Source organism: Narcine bancroftii, chromosome 1 (assembly GCF_036971445.1).
Source record: "Narcine bancroftii isolate sNarBan1 chromosome 1, sNarBan1.hap1, whole genome shotgun sequence".
NCBI lineage: Eukaryota > Metazoa > Chordata > Chondrichthyes > Torpediniformes > Narcinidae > Narcine > Narcine bancroftii.
Genome location: NC_091469.1, coordinates 261,921,854 through 261,947,091, shown reverse-complemented (window position 1 = coordinate 261,947,091; position 25,238 = coordinate 261,921,854). Strand labels below are relative to the sequence as shown.

At 46.1% G+C, this 25,238-nt stretch overlaps 2 protein-coding genes across 7 annotated transcripts in view; one reads left to right on the top strand and one right to left on the bottom strand.

The window, feature by feature from the left end:
• mrpl23 (mitochondrial ribosomal protein L23) overlaps nt 1–2,373 on the bottom strand; it is a 49,946-nt gene extending 47,573 nt beyond the window's left edge. For 4 of the 6 annotated variants that reach the window (XR_011344176.1, XM_069896832.1, XM_069896853.1 and 1 more), the window contains exon 1: nt 2,258–2,364. Coding sequence is in view for 4 of the 6 variants with exons in the window: in XM_069896832.1 (XP_069752933.1) it covers nt 2,258–2,274 (17 nt within the window). In the remaining 2 variants the exon portion in view is untranslated. Of the gene's footprint in view, nt 1–2,241 lie in introns of all 6 variants that reach the window. The other 2 variants (XM_069896821.1, XM_069896843.1) reach the window with 2 other exon arrangements.
• Nucleotides 1–25,238, top strand: part of LOC138742504 (large ribosomal subunit protein P2-like) — a 479,457-nt gene that overhangs the window by 168,907 nt on the left and 285,312 nt on the right. The window lies entirely within an intron of this gene.

Here is a 25,238-nt window from a genome sequence, read left to right as displayed (position 1 = left end):
TGGCGGGAAGGGGTGGGGAGGGGGGGAAAGGAGGCGGGAAGGGGGTGGGGAGGGGGGGGGGAAAGGAGGCGGGAAGGGGTGGGGAGGGGGGGAAAGGAGGCGGGAAGGGGTGGGGAGGGGGGAAAGGAGGCGGGAAGGGGTGGGGAGGGGGGGAAAGGAGGCGGGAAGGGGTGGGGAGGGGGGGAAAGGAGGCGGGAAGGGGTGGGGAGGGGGGGGAAAGGAGCGGGAAGGGGTGGGGAGGGGGGGAAAGGAGGCGGGAAGGGGTGGGAGGGGGGGAAAGGAGGTGGGAAGGGGTGGGAGGGGGGGAAAGGAGGTGGGAAGGGTGGGGAGGGGGGAAAGGAGGTGGGAAGGGGTGGGGAGGGGGGAAAGGAGGTGGGAAGGGGTGGAGAGGGGGGGAAAGGAGGTGGAAGGGGTGGGGAGGGGGGAAAGGAGGTGGGAAGGGGTGGGGAGGGGGGGAAAGGAGGTGGGAAGGGGGGGAAGGAGGTGGGAAGGGGGGGAAAGGAGGTGGGAAGGGGTGGGGAGGGGGGGAAAGGAGTGGGAAGGGGTGGGGAGGGGGGAAAGGAGGTGGGAAGGGGTGGGGAGGGGGGGGAAAGGAGGTGGGAAGGGGTGGGGAGGGGGGGGAAAGGAGGTGGGAAGGGGTGGGGAGGGGGGGAAAGGAGGTGGAAGGGGTGGGGAGGGGGGGAAAGGAGGTGGGAAGGGGTGGGGAGGGGGGAAAAGGAGGTGGAAGGGGTGGGGAGGGGGGGGAAAGGAGGTGGGAAGGGGTGGGGAGGGGGGGAAAGGAGGTGGGAAGGGGTGGGGAGGGGGGGGAAAGGAGGTGGGAAGGGGTGGGGAGGGGGGGAAAGGAGGTGGGAAGGGGTGGGGAGGGGGGAAAGGAGGTGGGAAGGGGTGGGGAGGGGGGAAAGGAGGTGGGAAGGGGTGGGGAGGGGGGGGGGGAAAGGAGGTGGGAAGGGGGGAAAAGAGGGTGGGAAGGGGTGGGGAAGGGGGGGAAAAGAGGTGGGAAGGGGTGGGGAGGGGGGGAAAGGAGGCGGGAAGGGGTGGGGAGGGGTGGGAAAGGAGGCGGGAAGGGGTGGGGAGGGGGGAAAGGAGGCGGGAAGGGGTGGGGAGGGGGGGAAAGGAGGCGGGAAGGGGTGGGGAGGGGGGGGAAAGGAGGCGGGAAGGGGTGGGGAGGGGGGGGAAAGGAGGCGGGAAGGGGTGGGGAGGGGGGGAAAGGAGGCGGGAAGGGGTGGGGAGGGGGGGAAAGGAGGCGGGAAGGGGTGGGGAGGGGGGGGAAAGGAGGCGGGAAGGGGTGGGGAGGGGGGAAAGGAGGCGGGAAGGGGTGGGGAGGGGGGGAAAGGAGGCGGGAAGGGGTGGGGAGGGGGGAAAGGAGGCGGGAAGGGGTGGGGAGGGGGGGAAAGGAGGCGGGAAGGGGTGGGGAGGGGGGGAAAGGAGGCGGGAAGGGGTGGGGAGGGGGGGGAAAGGAGGCGGGAAGGGGTGGGGAGGGGGGGAAAGGAGGTGGGAAGGGGGGGGAAAGGAGGTGGGAAGGGGTGGGGGGGGGGAAAGGAGGTGGGAAGGGGTGGGGAGGGGGGGAAAGGAGGTGGGAAGGGGTGGGGAGGGGGGGAAAGGAGGTGGGAAGGGGTGGGGAGGGGGGGAAAGGAGGTGGGGAAGGGGTGGGGAGGGGGGGAAAGGAGGTGGGAAGGGGTGGGGAGGGGGGGAAAGGAGGTGGGAGGGGGTAAAGGAGGTGGGAAGGGATGGGGAGGGGGGAAAGGAAGTGGGAAGGGGTGGGGAGGGGGGAAAGGAAGTGGGAAGGGGTGGGGAGGGGGGAAAGGAAGTGGGAAGGGGTGGGGAGGGGGAAGGAAGTGGGAAGGGGTGGGGAGGGGGGAAAGGAGGTGGGAAGGGGTGGGGTGAGGGGGTGGGGGAAGGGTGAGGGGTTGGGGGAAGGGGTAGGGGAGGGGGGAAGGGGGAGGGGAGGGGGAAAGGGGGAGGGGGAAAGGGGGAGGGGAGGGGGAAAGGGGGAGGGGGAAAGGGGGAGGGGAGGGGGAAAGGGGAGGGGGAAAGGGGGAGGGGAGGGGGAAGGGAGGGGGAGGGGTGGGGGGAGGGGGAGTGGGAGGGGGTGGGCGAAGGGAGGGTGAGAGGGTGGAAGGAGATGAGGTGGTGGGGAATGGTCAACAAGAAGGGTCGGGTAGATTTTTGATTCCCAGCTTAAACTTCACCGCCCGGAAGTCTGCCCGCACTCTGAAAGAGATGAACTTCCCTCAGCCCGACCTTCCCGTTGACTCACATCACTCTGCGCGCCATTGCAGTGTTCCCACAGAGCTTCCTCGTCAGCTGCCACTAGGCGGCACAAAGGAGCCGAGCTCCGCCTTGTGGTGCCAAGCGGCAGCACAGCCGAGCCGAGCTCCGCCCTGCGGCCCCAAGCGGCAGCACAGACGAGTCGAACTCGGCCCGGTTGCCCCACAGCGTCTCCAAGCGGCAGCGCAGGCGACCCGAGTTCTGCCCGACTGGCCCACAGCGGCCCCTGGTGGAATAACCGAACCCCCTTTACTTTCCCTCTGTCTCTGCATTCCCTTTCACCCCTCTCCTCCCCTCTCTCTCTTTCCTTTCCTTCCTCCCATTTCCCCATTCACTCACTAGCTCCCACATTTTTTCCCCTTCTCCATTCGCTTCTCTTTTCATGTGTGTTACTGACAACTTTTCTTTTCTTCTTTGGCTTGGCTTCGCGGACGAAGATTTATGGAGGGACGTGTCCACGTCTGCTGCAGGCTCGTTGGTGACTGACAAGTCCGATGTGGGACAGGCAGGCACGGTTGCAGCGGTTGCAAGGGAAAATTGGTTGGGGTTGGGTGTTGGGTTTTTCCTCCTTTGTCTTTTGTCAGTGAGGTGGGCTCTGCGGTCTCCTTCAAAGGAGGTTGCTGCCCGCCGAACTGTGAGGCGCCAAGATGCACGGTTGGAGGCGATATCAGCCCACTGGCGGTGGTCAATTTGGCAGGCACCAAGAGATTTCTTTAAGCAGTCCTTGTACCTCTTCTTTGGTGCACCTCTGTCTGGAAGTCTTTGGTGCACCTCTGGCCTGGAAGTCAGCCTGAAGAAAACTGAGGTCCTCCATCAGCCAGCTTCCCACCATGACCACCAGCCCCCCCACATCTCCATCGGGCACACTGAACTCAAAACGGTCAACCAGTTTACCTACCTCAGCTGCACCATTTCATCTGATGCAAGGATTGACAAAGAGATAGACAACAGACTCTCCAAGGTAAATAGCGCCTTTGGAAGACTACACAAAAGAGTCTGGAAAAACAACCACCTGACAACATTTACTACCTTTCAGAAAGGGAGACGACCACCTTCAAACTCTTTGAACTGCTGTTGAAACCTGCATCAGCCCAGTTTTGTGAGTTCTCATGGCATCATAAAGCACTTTCAGGTGGCCAAAATCCCCGATTGTAAAGCCGCATTTTATGCCCATATGCGGCTGTCGGGAGGCCACTTGAAAGCACAGGAGGCGCCTGCGAGGCAAACTTTGAAACCCTCCTCCAGGAGAGATAATCGCTGGAGCACTGAGGTCCCCCCGACACATGAATGCAGCCGCCTGAAAGCAGCTGCTAAGAGGATGACAATCATCTGGGGAGCACCTGACAGCCCCCCCTCCCAGCTGCCCCTTCTCCCCGGCGTGGGACATCAGGGCAGCCAGCGTGGCCTGTCAGTGCGGGGACGTCTCCACACTGATCTCACTACCCCGCTCTCTCCCAACAGCCCGATATCAGTCCCCACAGTGTAGTGGGTGGGACATCCCCACACTGACAGCCTGCGCTAGCTGCCCCACAGCGTGGGGACTGATATTGGGCTGTTGGGAGAGAGCGGGGCAACAGGATCAGTGTGGGGACGTCCCGCACGGGTCATCCCCGCACTGATAGCCCACGCCGACTGTTCCAGCTCTAACAGGCAGCCATCCCAAACCTGACAGCCTGAAGGGACAGGAGCCGGACTGTTCTCAGAGGCGCATCCGGTGCAGCTGACCCTTCAGCTGGCCAGCGCTGCACTTTTAGCACTGCCTCCTGAACGGCAATTCAAAGGGCCGCTTCCGCTTCTGCAGGCACATTCTTGGCGGAGAATGTACCTGAAGAAGCCTATAGAAACACAGGATGGAAACAAGGCCCTTCATCCCATCATGTCCAGAATCAGGATTTATTGTCATGAACAAGTCACGAAATTTGGTGTTTAGCAGCAGCATCACCGTGCAAATGTACAATAGCCCCTTTTCCTCTGGGCCACCCTTAACTGGGACACTAATTGCTTTTCCACTGAACACAATCATTCCCGGGGATTGGAGAGTTCTACTTTCAACTGAAAACAGTGATTTCCTGCTGCCCTTTTTCTACTAGTTTTATCAGCACGCCGGCATCAGCAAATGGCGGGGATATGAGTAGGGGTCGAGGGGTGAAATGATGTCACGATCTTGGGAAGGCGATGGTCCTCCATTCTGGAGACGTGACCAGAATGGAGGACCATCGCCTTCCCAAGATCGTGTTCTATGGCGAGCTCTCCACTGGCCACTGAGACAGAGGTGCACTAAAGAAGAGGTACAAGGACTGCTTAAAGAAATCTTTTGGTGCCTGGCACATTGACCACCGCCAGTGGGCTGATATCACCTCTAACTGTGCATCTTGGCGCCTCACAGTTCGGAGGGCAGCAACCTCCTTTGAAGAAGACCGCAGAGCCCACCTCACTGACAAAAGACAAAGGAGGAAAAACCCAACACCCAACCCCAACCAACCAATTTTCCCTTGCAACCTCTGCAACCGTGCCTGTCTGTCCCGCATCGGACTTGTCAGTCACCAACGAGCCTGCAGCAGACGTGGACATACCCCTCCATAAATCTTCATCCGCAAAGCCAAGCCAAAGAAGGAAATGATGTCATTTGACGCCTGTGTTCGGACAGTGTTTCTTCCAGTTAATTCCTGAGACAGGGTGCCAGTGGAAAAGGGTCTATATTATAGCCATCTTTCAACATTACTATAAAAAAACCTAATAATAGCAATAATAGCATGAAAAGTAAGGCAGTGTCTTTGATTCATTGACTATTCAGGAATCTGAGGGCAGTGGGGAAGAAGCTGTCCTTGTGCCGCTGAGTGCTCATCTTTAGTCTCCTGTCCCTTTTCCCCGATGGTAGCAGAGTGAGGAGGGCGTGGGCTGGGTCATCAACCATGCTAATCATCAACCACCTCTTTTTTTTAATCACATCTTTTATTCTCCCCACATTGTTGTCAATTTCCACCAACCCCCGTCCCCTAGAATCTACCACTCAGCTGAATACAAGGGATCACGTATAGTGATCATGCCAATTAAACTACCAATCCACAGTCTCCTCTTCCCTTCCCCTGTCCATTTCTCCTCTTCCCCTCCCCCTCCCTTCACCCAGCCATTTGACTCCAGCTGTCCCCTCCTCCCTCCTCCTGCCTTGGCGACCACAAACCCCCCCCCTTACTCTTTTGCTCGGACCCCTGCCGACAATTTTCCATACTTTGATGAAGGGCTCAAGCCTGAATTGGTTATGTATCTTTATCTTTGCTATATAAAGGACACTCTTTGACCTGCTGAGTTTCTCCAGCATTGTGCTTTCCCTTTAACATGATTTTTAGTATGCAGAAAGAAACCAGAGCACCCATAGGAAATCCACGTCGGTACAGGGAGAACATATTGTACCTATTCCACAAAGACCACATCCAAGGTCAGGACTGGAGCAGCTTCAGCTCTTGTAATGCCACTGTGTTGCTCAATTTTGAGGAGACTGATGTGGGAACTGCATGATGTAAACATATAGGCTAGGGTGAGGAGAACAGGAGAATAATTTGTGAGGTGGCCCACTTCCACAGGGTTTTTGTCTACTCCTAATGCCTCCATGTTCTTAGTCATGCCCCATGCTCTCCTTTGAGCAGTTGTGGGCCATAATTTCCTGGTAGTTAGTGGACATGTTGGATTACTTCAAGGAGGATTTGAGCGCATCCTTGAAGCTTTTCCTTTGCCCACTTGGTCATTTTGTTCTGTGTGAGAACGTAGATCAATTGCCTGCTTCAAGAGTCTGGGGTCAGGCAACATGGTTTAGCCCAACGAGTCAAGTAACTATAGCAAAACAAAATAAACAGTTGAAGGAATTCAATGGGTCAGGCAGCATCCATGGAGGGAAATGGACAGTTGACATTTCAAGCTGAGTCCTGGCTTTTGGCCGTGGTGCCACCTTGCTTCACACTGTTTGTACTGAGAATAATTCTATTGTAGACCATTTTCATTGTGGAGCAAGCATAAGATGGATGTCAAACTTGAGCATGATGTTCAATGGTCTCTTTTGATTGATGGAGTCAAAGGCTTTGGTGAAGTTGAAAGAACCCTATGTATATGCAGTTCCTTGACTGTGGTCCCACTGTATTATTGGCTAGGGAGCTCCAGGATTTAGATCCATAAAGGCTAGTGTATGACTTCAGATTTCAGATTTATTGTCATGACATCACATACAACCCTGAGATTCTGAGGCCAAGGCAAAATTACCACTTATTGACAGTGCAAATAAAAAACCTAACTCTGATGGTGGAGGGGTAGCAGCTGTTCCTGAACCTGGCGGTGCGAGTCTTATGACACCTATACCTCTTTCCTGATGGCAGCCGCGAGAATAAAGCTTGTGCTGGGTGGTGGGAATCCTTAATAATTGCAGCTGCTCTCCGATGGAGAGAACCTGGAGATGGTGGTGTATCCATGCACCTGCAGCCCTGTCTGTGTTGATTGTCGAGGTACTGTCAGAGGAATGCATTTTGATGGTCGTACCCACTCCAGCCACTGTCTACTAATGGTCGAGAAATAAATGTTTAAGATGTTCTATGGAATGTCAGTCAAATGTAGTGTTATGTATCTATCTTGAAAACTGTGAAGTTGCACTCACCCAGGCTAATAGGGAATACCCTATAACACTCCTGACTTGATCAGGGAAAAGCTTTGGAATATCAGGAGGTCAGTCATTTGCCCCAGCATGCTCTTTCTGGTACTATACTTACGTGGCTTGTTCATTTCAGTTCCTGATCAATGGTGAAGTTGGGCAACTCGGTGATTGTAATGCCATTGAATAACTGAGGCTTGCTCACTACTGCCACAGACCCAGTCTGTATTCCTTTAAACTACCATCAGGCGATGACGTGAAAAGTTTTGAGGCAATCTTGGAAACAACAGGGATGAGCCTGAAATTAGATATCACCTTTCACCATCTCATCCTGTGGCAGTATTCTCATCATTCTTGTGGAATATAGCAGCCAGTGTTCAGTAATGACAACGGTGGATGACAACAATCAATCTAATCATCGGATTTATAAACTCAGGGATTGTCACCTGGAGTGATAGCCACCTGGAGTGATATGTACAATGGCTAAAACCACAAAGCAGTCCAGTTGAAATTTATATTCGGACTTTTCACAGAAAATGTCCATTGTAGGTGTTACAGAGTTCTGTGTTGTGCATTGGCCTATGTGTTGTGTGGTTTTATGTTAAAAAGTGACAGTTTGCCTTCGAGAGCCAAGGTGAAGGTGGACTGCTGAGAGAGTGGGAGACGGACTGAGCATATGCAGAAAATGATCTAAAAATTTCTGGACTTGGATGATAAACCACCACTGGGGGGTATTGTGGAGTGGAAGAAGGCCCAGAGCATGAGTCATGGTCTGGAGGACAGTTTAGAATGTTGGGCATTTTAAAAGGGATGAACATTCCAAAGGCAGCCTGAAGGATCCAGACCAGGCCAGTGGTTCCTCTCTCTGCAAGCAACACAAGACAACTTTGAATTTTGTTCTCTCTCTCCCTCTCCCTCTCCCTCTCTCTCTCTCTCTCTCTCTCAAAGATCTTTTGGCTTCAGTTTACCAAACAAACTGAATTTTGTTTATGATCTTTGCTTCAGTTTGAGATCGAAGTTTTGTGAGTCTTGTGTGTTTTGTGTTTGTTTTGTGTCTAAGTTTTTCTGTGGGCTTGTTAGAAATATAACTTAGACTTTAATTACATATGTTATATTTAGGCTGGGGAATTTATTAGTTTTACGCTGTTATAGAAATTTGCATAGTAACCAGTGGGCATTGTTATAAAAGGGGGGATTTTGGAATTAAAGTTTAACTTTTTGTTAATAAAGTAATTGTTCATCTTTACCCCTGTGTGATATGCCTTCTTTGTGGTTGCTGGTTGATCATATAACATAGGTCAAGCCATCTGCTCCATGTAGCCACCACGATGGAGCTCCTCCTGATGTCCTTGACAGTTTCCATGGCAGCTCACAGTGTTGCTGCGGATGCTTAGCAGCAGCTTTGGAGGCCAACATTGGCAGGTGCTTATAAAGTCTTACATCATTCATTTACTCAGCCCTTGTCTGGCATCATTGGAAAAAAGTAAAGCAGAACCCCTGGAGGTTGACCTTGGCTACAGCAGATAAGCTTCATAGGTCGTTTTGCCAATCCTGTGGATTTTAAAAGGAATAGACTCCAAAATCTCAGTGATGATTTGCTCACTTAGGAAGCCCATTGCTTTCCTGCCTGATTCTGCAGATGATCATCTCCGCAATACAGTGCACTCTGAACTGCGAACGTTCACAGATGTTGCCACCTCTATGGAACCTGCAGCAAGTTAACAGGCAGGGGCCATTCTTGATTCAACCTGCCCCCACACACGTCCCTACCCTCCTCTACACCCATCCTGAGTGGAGGTGCAGCTTCCTGCAACCTCAAGTGCTTAGGCCCTCGATGATTTTGTGAGCAAATATGGCTCCAAAAATCACCTAGGTTTCCAGATCCCCAGCATTGCTCAGCCTGGTTTTCAGTGTTTTAAATGCTTCCAATCGTCAGATCCTATCCACCATTGGAATTGAGAATGAACATTTTTTTTTTATAAAATGGTTAACATGAAACGTTTTGGAGAGCTTAATCAATGAAAAACTTAGTTAAATGTACTTCATAGTGAAGATTGGTGATTCCACTGAAATGAATGGGACTATATCCAATGGTGAGTCCTGCAACAGAGTGATAGGGTCAGTGACCTCCAGCACAGTCCACACTCCTATGCAGCATTGCTCAGGACGGGTAATCCAGAATGGGTTGATGCATGCAGAGCAGGAAACAGTATTTATTTGCAGAACCGCTATGACATTTTGACCAAATGCATTCAGAGACCTCAGCAGTCATGCCCCAATCTGGGTCTCAAGTTACAGCTGCAGCAATTGAAGCTGCTTTGTGATAACCTCCTTTGCAAATAAATGTTTCAATGGCCCTTAGAGGAACTTCAGGGGGTGAAGTACTCCCTGAAGGCCTTTCATGGGTATGGCCTGCTGTGCAAAGCCTTCTTTCTTTCTTCTTACAGATGACATAGTAACATCCGATCTCATGTGTGGTTCCAAGGGCAACCTCATTCATTTTAACACGTTATTCACCCTTTTCCTCAAGACCATAGTAAAAACTGGTTGCATTAACACCTCTGCAGTTGTATCATGACATCTCAGCTCCTGTACTCAATGCCCTGACCAATGAAGGCAAATCTGCCCGGTGTGTTAAGGGGAGATGTGTTAAAGTGTTGAGGTATTACAATGTTAAAAATAGAAGTATAATTAAACAACACAAGGCATTATCCTTTACTATTGGGATGTCTTTTTGATAGTCTGATCGCAGGAGGAAAGAAACTGACCTTCAATTTGGAGGCATGTTTCACAATGAGGATGAAAGAACACCAATATATTTCCAAGTTAGAATGCTGTAGGGACTTTAGGGGGGGATCTGGTAGTATCTTTGTCCTTCTGCAATTTTGATGTTGTGGGCTTGGGAGTAACTACTAAAGAAGTTTTGATGAATTGCTGAAGAGAAGCACAAAAGCTGGAGATATTGGAATCTTGAACAGATGTACAATGGTTGGACGGCCTCAGCAAGTCAGAAACGTTTTGGGTCTGATCCCTTTATTGAGTCTTGATAAAATGTTCACACTCAAAACATGAATGACCTTTTGACCTGTGGATGCTGAGTTCCTCCAGCAACTCTTTGTCTGATTTAGTGAGTTGCTATTCACAAAATGAGTGTACCACATGGTGTTTTAGTCATTATTTAATAGTAGAAATGATGTCCATTAAACAGGTTGTTCTTTTCTGCATGGTGTTGAGCTTACATACTTATTATTCACAAAAAAGGGCCCATTGGGTCCATACTAACACCTAGTAAAGCCCTCTCCTAGTTCCCTGAATTTTATTCTCTCTCACCTGCCCATCAGCTCTTCTCTTTGAATCTTATGTATCCTCCCTACACCGTAATTTATACCAGCCAAATAACCAACCAACGCATCCTGAAAAGTAGGGAGAAAACTAAAGCTACTGGCAGAAATCGCCATAGGCAAGGAAAGAACATGCACCTGAGGTTCGGATCAAACTCGGGAACCTAATGGCCTGAATACATTTGAGATTATCCGATCTCAGAAGCTAAGCAGGCTCGTGATTGGTCAGTACAAGGAACCCCAGCTGCTGTAGGTTTCTGTGAGGGGCGCTGGACAAAGTGGAGACCCTCTGTCTGCCTTATGGTAGAAAAAAGTTAAAGAATTTCAGGCTTGTTACATTCTAAATGTAGTATTGCGTGACAACATTGGAACCTTTAAATGGAACTATGAATCAGGCACGGCATGCATGTTGTGGGAGTTGGCCTCAACTACTCATCACACACCATATCGGTACCTTGTGGATGTTCAGGAGGCCTCAGGGAGTCAGAAAGTGGGTCACCTACTGCAGAATATTCCACCTATGATTTTTCTCTAGTTATTAATTAGCTGCTCCTGTTACCTCCAGAAAGTTAATGGTTACGAGTCACCAATGAGAATAAATCGGAGAGGAACCGTCACCACCCAGCAAGTGTGGGTTGCTAAGGTTACTTCCCACATAGCAGTCTCCCTGCCACCCCCCCCCAAAAAAAATTAAAGTCTAAATCAAAATTCCAGTTTCTGTAAATCTGAAACAAAAACAGATGAAAGATCCCAGACTTGAAACACCCTCCATAGATACTGCTTGACCTGATAAGTGTTTCCGGCATTTGTTACACAACAGCCCCAAACCTTGAAGCAGCACATCACATTCAACGTTCGGAAATGCTCTTTTATTTAATCACATTCCGTGGAGTAGTTGGGTAGCCAGACATTAAAATCTGGCCAATATTTTATTATGTACAGAATAAGGAATATATAGTCCACATACAGCACATCTGTTAGGCAATCTTACTGTTCACATAAAAGCTGATACAACACTTAAAATAACAAGCAGTGTCCAGAATATATGAATAAAGAAGGAATGGGTACATTAGCAGCAGGCCTGGGTCACAGCTACTCTACCTATTATCAACTTCCAACTAGTAATTTGTTTTTTTTAAAAGATAACTTTTATTGCATGTATACGCTTGTTTTAAACCAAAGTAAATGTGACATCGTCATTTGAATTAAATACTATCGTGGGCCCCAAGAACAAGTCATCTACTGGTAAATTCTAGAGGAATGGGAGTTTGGAGTGAACTTGATTTTATTGCTTTCGCCATGTTGGCCGCTTTTTACTTGCAGCATTGGAGCTTCTGTTCATCACCTCGATCCAATTAAAAGTATTTTGGTTGGTGTGGTGGCCATCACTGATGATAGTTGCAAAGGAGAGTGAAAGAAGGATGCATGTATGCAAGATGGGCCCAGGGGATAAAAATTTGGCTTACATGCTGCTGAAGTGCATCTTATTTTATTCACTACAGGAGAATGGAATAGCTTTACAAGGCCTCCTACTGGATAAACACTCAGCGCTTATAGGGGGAATCTACAGTGCATGAAACCTTTCAGTGGGAAGCTGGCATGAGTTCTGCAGAGAGGTGGGGATGGAGAGGTGGGGTGGAGGGTCAACTTTTACAATGCACAAGTTAATCCAAATGATTTGCAATGAATATGGACACTGTGAGTTAAATACAATCACTTTAAACCAAGATTATAGAGGTGAGCACAGTTATACAAGTATCAGTTCAAGAGCGAGAAGATATTCCTCCAATGTACACACATGCATAAAATAACCAATGTCAATATACAGTTTTATACATTTCATTTATTTCTTGTGTAGGATGAAAAGCACACCTACGAGGACTGCAAGAGCTGTGATGGCAGCCCCTCCCAGTATATACGGCTTCATATTCTCAAACAAATTGTTGGGCTGCCCTTCAGATGTATCTTCCTTGATACCCTGGGTTTCTGGCTGGGGGTCCGCTCCCTTCTTGCTTTCCACGCCGCTGGCGGGTAGTGTCACTGAACTATCTCCTGCCGGCTTCGCTTCACTGATTACAGTAGCCTCAGCAGCTATCTTCTTGGGAACATTGGTGGACTCGGGTTGTTTGCTGGAAAATTCTTTCTTATCCCCAGCCCCTGTATTTGCCTTTGATGTGGCAGACTTGGGGGATTCTTTAGCTTCTGCTTTCGATCTGTTTCTGGTTTCCATGGCTGCCTTTAAGCTTCCTAGTGTGCTTTCCAATATTTTCCAATCTACAAAGGCAAAATTATCAGATGGTCTTTTTAAAATGTATTCATTGTAAATTATCAGGTCTCCTTTTCTGTTATTTCTTGAATTCTCCTATTCCATTGTCTTGATGGAACAACCTCGAGAGAAGACAGAACAATCAATCAACACATGAGTCTTCAAAGAAGGAAAGGTTGAGGGAAGATTTAATAGAGAGGTACAAAATTACAAGGGAGGAATTAATAGTGCAGTCAGTATATGCCAATGGGAGCAGTATCAGTAATCAGAGGTCATATTTAAGGTATTAGCAAAAGAACCATGTGTAACTGAGGAGTAATGTATTTTCATTGAATTATCAAATATAGCACCTGAGAGAAGATAACACTTTCAAAAGGAACTGAGACACAACTTTCAAAAGGAGATATTCAGGACAATTGGCAAAGAATAGGATTAACTGGAATGTTACTGAAAAGATTCAGCATTGTGCTTTGAGAAGAATGGTCTGTCATGGTGTATGTTTCTGTAATACTATGATGAGATATTTTGCCAATCAAATGTAATTCTATTACCCTAATCATAAAGGTGTTTTTAAAACTCTCCAATTTTTTCTCATCTGAAGGGCCATGAAGTGGGCACCAGTGAGCATCCAACATAAATCGTTAGGAACCTACTTGAGTGCGCAGATTCCAATGAGGTTTAATTGAATCATTACTGGTTTCTTTCTCTGCAGATGCTCCCTGATCTGCTGTATACTAGCAACTCTGTAGGCAAATATAGGCATTGTCCAGCAGCTGACTGACAAAATCCCTGTCTCTCTTCCCTTGAAGGTGCATTTATGCATAATCTGATTGGAAATTAATTTGTTTAAATTTAGAGTTAACAGTAACGGACCCTTCTGGCCCACAAGCCAAATACATTCATGTGACCAATTATCCTACGAACCCCATATGCCTTTGGAATGTGGGAGGGAACCCATGTGGACAGAGAGAACATGCAAACTCCTTACAGACAGAGGCTAATTCGAACATGTCCACGGCGCTGTAATAGTGCACGCTAACTGCTACTCTAACCATGTCACTCTGGTTAGCAGTGCGCAATCAACAATAGGAAAGGTAAATTATTTTACTTACAGGGACTTTGGAGGTTATTAGAGTAATAAAATCGCTATTCAGCACAGACCAGGGGACAAATAATCATCTGATCTGTGTGTCACGCCATAGGCTGCATTTACTACAGAGCCCACTGTGTGAGTCAAATAAAAAGACCTTGTCAAAAAGTGAATCACCACAGCCCACATTATATATAGACATCATAGGCACAAACTTTAAACTTCATTTTGATTGCAAACTAAAACTTTTAAAATGCAGATAAATAGTAGAGGAGAAGAACAAAGATGTTATGCTAATACAAATATTAATTAGACTCTAGTTAGACCAGGGATGGCCAACCTTGTAATTTTTTATTCAGACAGATAGCATGGTAACAGGCCATTTCAGCCCATGAGTCTGTGCTGCCCATTAACCTACACCCCCCATATTAATTGGCCGAAATGGCCTTTACTGTGTGCTAATTTATGTCTAAATTAAAATCAAAAGGTTGGCCACCCCAGAAAGATATTTGCTTTTATTTCTGGGCACTCTACTCTCAGAAAGATATGACAATCTTGAGGAATTTCTGAAATAAATCTTCAGGAATAAAAAATAACACAGAAAATAGAAGCAGTTTCTTTTCCGAACACAGGAACTGTTAGGGTTTAGGTGACAGATAGAAGTGTCTGCAGAAGTGATCATGTCATTGATGTAAAATATACCCAGCCTCTGTTAAAGGTCCTAATTTTAAGATCAGCATCAAAAGATCAAAATGGGAGTGAAAAATTACTAAAATGTCTCCAAACTGAACTCAACTGTACGTTGAGTGCAGTTATTTTTTCTCTCTCTAACAATAAGCAGTAATTCTGCCTCGCTCGCAGGAAAAACTGATCTCAGGGTTGTATATGAAGTGTCATGTATATTCTCTGACAATAAATCTGAACTTTGAAGTGATGGAATATACTACTTGAAAGCAGAATCCACACAACGGTTTTCAAAGGGAAGTAAATGAATATGTAAATTCGAGATAATGAGTGTAAGGAATAGGTGAAGTGGTCAATTCCTTTACAGAGCTGGCATAGGCTGGAAGTGTTGAATGCTGCAAAATTCATTCAATCACATCACATGAATGGAAGTGTTCAGTTACAGGTTGTGGGAGACAAACAACAGAATTAGGTTATTTCCAATAAACAAATGCTGTTGATTTTTATAAATTGGATTAAAAGGCACATTGAATTGGAGAGCAATTTAGTTACATGCATGGCCACAAGGGAAATGGATACCAATTTCAGAAGGAAAATTTCAGTCGGCTATCAAGAACATTTCTGAAATGGACTGGCACCAGCACAGTTGGCTGAACAGACTCTTCCTGTCATTAGTAGGAAAAATGAATAATGGAAATTTGACAAGGCCTCCCATGGAAGACAAATACATAAAGTCATGAGGCATGGGATCCATTGAACCTGGGCTGTGTGGATATTGATTTGGCTTGCCTGTAGAAAGCAGAGAGTAGTAGTGGATAGAAAGTATTCTGCCTGGAGGTCAGTGACTAGTTGAGTTCTGCAGGGATCTGTTCTGGGACCCATGCTCTTTGTGATTTTTATAAATGATCTGCATGAAGAAGTAGAGGGATGGGTCAGTAACTTTGCAGATGATTTGAAGGTTGGAGGTGGTGTGGATAGCATTGAAGGCTGTTATAGGTTACAACAGGATGTAGGCAGGATGGAGATTTGGACGAAAAAGTGGTAGATGGCATTCAATCCGAATAAGTGTGAGTTGATACATTTTGGTAGGTCAAACCTGAAGGCAGAGTACATGTTTAATGGTTGGGTACTTAACCATGTGGAAGAGGAGGGACCTTGTGCTTCATAGATCTCTCAAGGTTGCCACACAGGACAGTTAAGAAAGCCCATGGTATGCTGGTCTTCATTAATCGGGGGATTGAGTTCAGGAGTTATGAGGTAATGTTGCAGCTATAAACTTCTGGTGAGTCCGCATGTGGAATATTGTGTTCCATTCTGGTCAACTCATTACACGAAGATGTAGAAGCTTATGGAGAGGGGGCAGAGGAGATTTACCAGGATGTTGCCTGTACTGGAAAATATGTCTCACAAGGCAAGGTTAGTAGAGGTAAGGCTTTTCTCTCTGGAGCGAAGAAGGATGAGAGGTGACTTAATAGATGTCTACGAGATTATGAGAGGCATAGATAAGGTAGTCAGCACCTTTTTCCTAAGGCAGGAGTGGCAAACACTAGAGGACATCTATACAAAATAAAAAGAAGAACATTTATGGGAGACATCAAGGGGTAAGTTTTTTATAAGGAGAGCTATGGGTGTCTGGAATGCATTGCCATGGGTGGTGGTGAAGGCCAGATCAATAGGGACTCTTAGACAAGCGCATCGATAAAAGAAAAATAGACGGTTATGAGGTAGGGAGGATTTAGTTTTATTGGGGGATAGGTATATATACAGTAGGTCAGCACAACATTATGGACCAAAGGGCCTGTGCTGTAATGTTCTACTTATCCATATGGCAGTAGTGCCACAGGAAACATTATTGTTCATTTTAATGTCACCAGATGATCTGTGTTTATTAATTGGACAACCAAGTATTATATTATGCAGTCTTGACATTGTTCAAGATGAAAACATTTAACTCAACAAAATTATTTAGCAGTCCTGAGACACCTATCTTTAAGATGAGATCTTAAGCTGCAGTCTTGTTTACTTGCTGAGATGGAAGGTGATTATCATGGATTATTGATATTTAAAAGGTGATTTAGTGGATATAATCAGCCTTCAGGCATCCAAAAACAACAAATATAAAATCTTTTTCTGGTCTTTTTTGCTCAGTTTTATACCAACCCACCTAATCTTATCCAAAGATGAATTTTCCAATAAAAGTCTAAGAGTCAACTGAATCATCCAAATTGATGAGGAACATAAATCAAAACAGTCTACTCCAAGTAAATTAGTTTAACCTGGAACTCAACAACCTTCAGCCCATATACCTTAGAACCCACCAGGTGATTCATTGCATTATTCTTCAAAAGGAGTTCTGTTCTCCATAGCCTGAACAGGAACTGTTCTTTATTTCAATGTACTTTCAGCATAAACTCTCCAGATGATGTCAACAGTTAATTCAACACAGAAAATCCACTTGTACTGGAATTGGTAACCTCACTCGCCTGAAAAAAAATCTTATTTTTATTTACACAGCACAATTAGGATTCAGTAATGCCACTCTCCATGCAATGGTGTCATGGGGCTAACATTTAAACTGCATTCTTTGTATTTACTGAGATTTGGGACCTCCTATGATACTAAACACTATCTCACCTGTGCATTCCACAGGTGAGATCAGAGTCAGGTTCACTGTCAGCTTCCCAGCAATACAACCATTCTGTCTCTATATCTGCTCTGATGAGGCAGAGATCGTACAGTGGGCACTAACCTCTGGGATCTCTGCCTTATCACATCGTCTAGTGCTCACTACTGCATTGAAGTCGCTACAATCAAAGAGAGCGAACTTTATTTTCTTTCCCTTAACTTATAGCAGAGACTTTCCAACATTGCCTACTTCACCAAAGTGCAGGCATTTGGACATTTCCTTACAGAGATTCCCTGACAACTACTGACTAGGAGTCCCTGGCTGTGGCTCTGGAGGACCTCTGCAGCCCCCTCCACAAGAAACAAATCTCCTGCAGGAACTGTTCTTCACCAGCTTCATGAGGACCCTTTGACGTGCCTAACTCCTCCTGCCATTGCAACATTCATTCTTTAGCAGCAGCACACCCTTGTAGCTGGAAGAGTGTTGTTTGTATCATGGGATGTCCCAGTAAGCTCTGCCACGTTATGATATTTTAAATTTAAATTTAGACATACAGCACAGTAACAGGCCTTTTCACCCCCTCAAGCCCATGCTGCCCACTTACACCCAATTGACTTACAATCTGGTACAATTTGAATGGTGGGAAGAAACCAGAGCTCCTGGAGAAAGCCCACACAGCAAATTTTATAATTTTTTAAAATTAATTTTAAATGTAGCCATTTCAGCCCATGAGTCCATGCCACCCAGTTTACACCCAATTAACTGACCCGCCCCCCCCCCCCCCACAACCCGGTAGGCTTCAAAGAGTGGGAGGAAATTAGAGCTCCTGGGAAAACCCATGCAGACACAGGGAGAACGTGCATACTCCTTACAGACAGCATGGGATTCAAACACTGGTCCCGAGTGCTGGCGCTGTCAAGGCATTGCGCTAACACGTTACACTAACTGTGCCACCCCAAGGGGAGAATGTACAAACCCCTTTCAGACAATGCTGGATTTGAACCCCAGTTGCTGGCGCTGTAACAGCATAGTGCTAACCGTGCCCGGGAGAATTGTCAACACTTCAACAGAGCCAAAACCAAAATATCAGTTTCAACATAACCTTAAGCAGGGAAAACCAATAATTTAAATGTCCCTTTTTAGGGACTAATATTGTGATGCCCATTATGCTTTTTTAATCCCAAGGGAATGACTTGGAACAATTTGCAGGCCCAAGAATATTAAATCGAGCAAATGGATCTGGCGAAAACAATGCAATGTGCAAGTGAGTTTTTTGCTGAATATTTAATGTTATCAGGCTCGAGATCTGTCATTTGTCCTTGGAAATTAAACTGCTACTGATTGAAATAGCAGCTCCTCACTCAGTGAAGTGAGATGAGAGCTTGTCAACATCCACTGTGGGTGTAATTCAAATTATGCATCCAGGCTCTTGCTTTTTAACAAGGCTTCAAATAAAAATGACTAATACTGAATTATTCACATCCCACAACATGCTCAAGGATCATATGATGTTCAGTCAGCTAAAATTATTTGTGACAGTCCTTGAACGTAGACAATGGAGTTTGTGCATAAGCCAGTGAAGATGAAGGTGAATTGGTCTGGGTGTTAACCATGAATATCATCAGTCAGCTTGCCTGACTCAGGCTTCAGGCCTCCTGATAAATTAACTCAGTTCCTGTCACCCCTTGCAGATGCTTTGTCCAAAATCCATCACTTTCCTGTAGGAACCCTACTCTCTTCCTGACTGTGAGTCCTGTCTGATTCATTGCTATCAGCATGTAATGCGTACTGCACTGATTCCATTGTATTACACCTGCCTCCACTGCAGCCGGCAGCATTTGCAGGTCATCTAGATCAGGTTTGTTCTCAGTTGATCTCTGGTCTGATATTTGGAATTGGGTCCATTTTCCCTTTAGGCGGTTCAGTCCATCTCCAAGCAGAACCTTCACCTCGATTCAGAGGAGCTGAAGTCTTTAAGTGGGAGCGTGCCGTTCCTTTAAAGGGGTGTTCCACTTCCATCTAAGCTGAATGGAGAACAACATCCTTGGAAAGCAACAAATTGGGACTAATAAAATCAATATATTTCCCTCAACAAGCAAAATGTGCCCTGCTATGGAATCAAGTATGTCATGTTGCCATGCATATAGCACAAGGGAATAATGAGGTTAGGAGAGATGGTGAAATAAAAAGAGTTTGGTCCCTAGCAACCAGGCTCATTTTAGGGTTTTTCCTCTTAGCAAAGCTAATTGCTACTGGAGGAACACAATAAGTCAGCTGACAAGGATAGTGTCAGCCTGTCTGTGAATGCAGCGGCTTGCAGGGAACAAAACCTTCGTTCCGCATGGTGAACACTGAAAAATTAAATGCAATTTAAGACTTGCACAATGGGGACAGTCAAGGTGCTACAAGAGTATTTCGAGATGAGCCAATCATTTGGTATATCATCTGCATTCACCAAATTTATATGTTCAGCACTTGTAATCAGGGCCACACAAAAGCCCTGATTCGAAAATCTTTTCTGCATAACATAATCTGATAATTTGTTAATGTGTGCCCAACCATCTGAGAGAAACTGCAAATGTCAGATCGCCCATTAAGCATTTTTCCCCATTAGCAACAACCTTCAGCCATCCACATTTGGCACAGTCAGAGTTCCTTCTCGTTCATTATTCATTAAATGAAGAAAAAAAGATCTCCTGCATTGTCTGATTTTTTTTTTCCTTCCCTCATTTCCAGCAATCTCCAAATCTCCATCATCACAAATGGATATTGATCAGAAATTGACCTTAATAATAATACAACCAGGACATTCAAGGTCAAGTCCAGAAACAGTGAGGATAAGCACCCAAGTAGTTTCAAAGGTCTGTGGCAGACAATATATTTTGAAAATATTATAAGGAGTTTATTTTCAACAGCCAGCAAAGGGAAAAGAATTGTCTTTTACTTCAAATGAAATGGGCTGATCATCCTCCTAAATATAATCGTTTCAGTGTTTTAAAATCTGCACAGTGGAAAATGACATGGTTGCACAAACTCGTTAGAGACAAGTACATTATTTGGAGAATGACTTGCTTGTAATGCTTGTTCTCGAGGCCCTTGCTTCAGACTATCATTTTACAGAATGTTTTTAGTTTTTATTTGAAGCTTAATCCATTTAATTACCCCCCTCGGCCATAGTCTGACTGACTTATGTGAGGGAAGCAGCCCTGGCCTCGGCAAGCTAAATGAGATCCATTTAAATCTGAAAACAACGTCTTGCAGTTTTTCACCATTGCTGGGCATCAGCAGATCAAATGCCGATTATTTCTAATCAAGTCATCCTACCTGCTAGTTTCTGTTTTAGCCTCCCCTTCAGGCTTTCTGGAATCGAACCATTCAGCTTGTTCTCTGCTGCAACCCTGTGACGTCCACAGTTGTTCTACCTCAGCGCTAAGAAAAAGCTGGCCTAACATCCGAAGATGTTGCACCAATATTGTCAAGATAGGAAGGAGGCAGGGGGATAGAGAGCCAGCTATGGGCTGGAAAATTGGAATCTACCATTCTCAGAATTTCAAGGGTGATCATAATATTAGGCAATTTTATTAATAAAGATAAAACTATGCCATTGTGAATATTAGGTCAATAATTACCACAAAATGTGAACATTATTCAATTTGACAGCTACTTTTGAATATTGTAAGGTTTGTTACTGAGCATAATTTTTGCAATTTTTCAAGGTCACTGTGTACAGTTTTATCCCAGCGGATTGCTGGGATTGTGGATGAGTCATCTCCCAGTCATTTGTAGAGAGCAGTGCAGTATCCTAAATAGTATTTTACAAGATCTTAGACAAACACTTCTAGCTTGTCACATTCAAAGACAAGGTTAAGGGTCATTAAAAACGCCACAGATATTATGTTAAAAGGCCAACTACTTTTTTCTCCCCCAGCTTCTTCAATTTTATATATTTCTGGCCACACGTTTTTAAAATGTCCTTTCATTTACATAAAAGCAGAAAATACTGGAAACACTCAAGATAGCTTCTGTGGAAAGAGAATCAGTGTGATATTTCCACGAAGACCTTACTTCAGAACTGAGAGCTCTTTTTCTTTGGCTTGGCTTCGCGGACAAAGATTTATGGAGGGGGTAAAATGTCCACGTCAGCTGCAGGCTCGTTGGTGGCTGACAAGTCCGATGCGGGACAGGCAGACACGGTTGCAGCGGTTATAGGGGAAAATTGGTTGGTTGGGGTTGGGTGTTGGGTTTTTCCTCCTTTGCTTTTTGTCAGTGAGGTGGGCTCTGCGGTCTTCTTCAATGGAGGTTGCTGCCCGCCAAACTGTGAGGCGCCAAGATGCACGGTATGAGGCGATATCAGCCCACTGGCGGTGGTCAATGTGGCAGGCACCAAGAGATTTCTTTAGGCAGTCCTTGTACCTTTTCTTTGGTGCACCTCTGTCATGGTGGCCAGTGGAGAGCTCGCCATATAACACGATCTTGGGAAGGCGATGGTCCTCCATTCTGGAGACGTGACCCACCCAGCGCAGCTGGATCTTCAGCAGCGTGGACTCGATGCTGCTGACCTCTGCCATCTCGAGTACTTCGACGTTAGGGATGAAAGCGCTCCAATGAATGTTGAGGATGGAGCGGAGACAACGCTGGTGGAAGCGTTCTAGGAGCCATAGGTGATGGCGGGAGAGGACCCATAATTCGGAGCCAAACAGGAATGTGGGTATGACAACGGCTCTGTATACGCTTATCTTTGTGAGGTTTTTCAGTTGGTTGTTTTTCCAGACTCTTTTGTGTAGTCTTCCAAAGGCGCTATTTGCCTTGGCGAGTCTGTTGTCTATCTCGTTGTCGATCCTTGCATCTGATGAAATGGTGCAGCCGAGATAGGTAAACTGGTTGACTGTTTTGAGTTTTGTGTGCCCGATGGAGATGTGGGGGGGCTGGTAGTCATGGTGGGGAGCTGGCTGATGGAGGACCTCAGTTTTTTTCAGGCTGACTTCCAGGCCAAACATTTTGGCAGTTTCCGCAAAACAGGACATCAAGCGCTGAAGAGCTGGCTCTGAATGGGCAACTAAAGTGGCATCGTCTGCAAAGAGTAGTTCACAGACAAGTTTCTCTTGTGTCTTGGTGTGAGCTTGCAGGCGCTTCAGATTGAAGAGACTGCCATCCGTGTGGTACCGGATGTAAACAGCGTCTTCATTGTTGAGGTCTTTCATGGCTTGGTTCAGCATCATGCTGAAGAAGATTGAAAAGAGGGTTGGTGCGAGAACACAGCCTTGCTTCATGCCATTGTTAACCAATAAATAAAACTCTGTTTCTCCCGGCACACATGCTGCATTACCTGCTGAGTGTTTCCAGAATTTTCAGCTTCTATTTTTGTTGTTTTTTTTATTTTCTAAAATTTACATATTCAGCTGATGAAACTAAAAAGCAAATGTGGATGTTTTCTGAGGTATTTTCATATTATTTGCTCCTCCCAGGGATCGTTTCGTGATTTTTTTTATTTTAATTTTATTTGTCGGATTTAGGCGATGGAGTCAGGGAGAGCACTGCCTGCCTGCCACTCATATCCCTTCACAAGATGGTAGGGAGCTACCTTCTCGGATTTTCTGCAGCCCATCTGGGGATGCACTTCCCACCAGCAATGGTGAAGGAACAGCATTGGGCCAGGTTGTCGTGGGCTGCACCAAAAGAAAACACAGGCACAATACTGTATGGGGTCACACAGCTTTATTCCACTCACATAAATATCTAGTTGGCTGCTAGCTGTGCTTACAGTGTTGATCCCAGGGAGAAAGAGAGAGCACATGGTCAGGACTTCAGCTTTATATCATGGGACCTCTGGGCCTACCTGATGGCCGGATGTTATTAGGCCAGGTGCCGTGTCTCTGGGCTACCTGTTGGCCGAGTGATATACCACAGCGTATCATCACACAGGTGGTGCCTGATCCAGACACAGCCTGCACTTGACCTCATGTTGGTCAGACATGTTTATTCATTTCACTGTGCCCTGGGAGGCCAGTCTCCCTGAGATGCTGCAGACTTTCCACAAAGCTGAGCGGTGCACAAGAGGTTACCTGGCCTCATGTGACGGTATGATGGATTATGTTATATTTTATATTGTATAGATATATGTTTTCAAGGAGATAAATTGTGGGGGGGGGGGGGGGGGGGGGTTAGGTCACAAACAAATATAAACATTTCAAAACAGATCTTATTTAAAATGCCAGAGTTTGGCTCAAGCCAGACAGTCCAGGCTCTGAGTGCCTTTGCAAAAACTTTGAAGAATGCCTTTTGAGACTTCACAAGTAGGTGTTAATTGGACCTGCTGTGGAGTAATGGATTATTGTTTGGAAAGCAATAGATGAAGAGACTCAAAAGATTGGGTCCAGTGTCACAGTCTGTCTGAATGCAGTTTGATGTTCTAAGAGGGTCATGTGGTTTTTCTCTGTGAGAGAGCCAGAGAGAGAGAGAGAGAGAGAGAGAGAGAGAGAAAGAGAGAATTCAGTTCTGGTGTTCTACAGTCGGCAGCAGCAGCTGGGACTGGAACATGACAAGCTGGCAAGCTTGTGGAAAAACCTCATTTGGAAGACAGGTTGTGAGTTCTTAGTTCAACCTGGTCAAAGCCCTTGTGGTCTATACAAGAGGAGATGGCTGGCTGTATAATGTTTCACTTGAAATAAGGGAAACAAAAAGGAACTCTGTGGTAACCTGAAAGAAAGAGGCTATCATGCGGAAAACCCTGATGGGGCAAGTTTCTTTGGCAAGACACTGAAGTGGCTGATCTCAAGGAATCAGTTTGTGTCCAACGAGCAACAAATCTCTCTCTGAAAACTGACAAGAACCTTCCTGAGTGCTAAACATTTACCTGTCAAGCACCAAAGCCTGATGAAGATTCATAAACATTAAATTTGTTGCACAGTGTAAGACTGTGAATCAAAGAACTTTCCTGAACATATATACATTGCATACACGTGCGCTTAGAATTAGAAGGGGGGTTAAGTTAAGTTATTAGTAATAAGTTAAAGTTTGATCCTGTTTTCATGTTTAAAGAGAATTAAAGGCAACTTTTGTTTAAGTAGCTATTTATCTTGGTGAATTTCTATTGCTGCTGGGTTTTGGGGTCCTCTGGGCTCATAACAGCAGATCCTGAAACTCCGCCATCAGGCATGGTAAGATCCTGTGAACAACTTCGGTTCTTACAGATTATTTCTAAAAATACACTTATAACAATGCTAGAAATGAACTCAAACAAACTAAATACTTTCTGCGCAATGTTTTCAGTTAAAATCAATGACCTCATTCAAATAAATGGGATCGGTTTACATACACCAGCCATTCCTGGCGTAAACCTAAGGGATCTGATGCAAAATTCATCCAGCTCTTCCACACAAAATGCTTTGGCATGGTGGATGGGAGAGGCAAGACCAGCAGTTCATTCCTGACTGCTGTGTTGCCATACCATAAGGAAACCATCATCTGAAGGCTGCATGTACAGCCTATTGATTTCCACGTCAGGATGGTTTGTGTCCGGAAGGGGAATCTACAGGTAGTTATTCCCCATGAACGTACTGCCTTTTGTCATTGGTGGCAATGTTTGATGGATTTGTATGTCATGCTGGAGTATCTGAGGTGACTATCTCTATTTTATATTGCTGTAAAGTAATCATCAAGGTAAAAACACAGAAATGCTGGAGAAACTCAGAAGAGCCCATAGGAGGTAAAGATATACAACCAATGTTTCGGGCCTGAGCCCTTCTTCAAGATATGGATAAAAACCAGGTAGGCCCCGAATTAAAAAGCTGGGGAGAAGGGGAGTATGGGCAGACCAACAGACAAATAAGGCCAACAATGTTAGCATCACAGTTCAGCGCATTTCTGTTACATTCCCAGTGACTGGGGTTTGAATCCATTGCTGTCTGTAAGGAGTTTGTACGTTCTCCCCGGTGCCCCACTGTACTGGGGTTAATTAGGTGTAATTGGGCAGCACAGTCTTGTGGGCCGTATGGTCCCGTTACTGTGCTGGTTGTCTAAATTAAATTTTGTTTTGAGGAAGATGCTCGGTGGATATGGATGGAACACGGGAGAGCAAACAGGGGACAATTGACTGGGGGAGGGGGAAGTCATTTTTGCCTCAGTAGTAGAGCTGGGGGGAAAGGAGACAGAGGGAAAAAAGGAGAGAAAGAGAGAGAGAGAGAGAGATGACTTTTACACAGCCGCTGAGAAGCGGGAAACTTGCGCAAATTTCCCTAAACACGTGCTGCGCACAAAGGTAGGGATGGAAATTAGTAGATGATTTCAATCATGGCAATTTTCCTGCAGGAGGGATCTTTAGCAGCATTGGC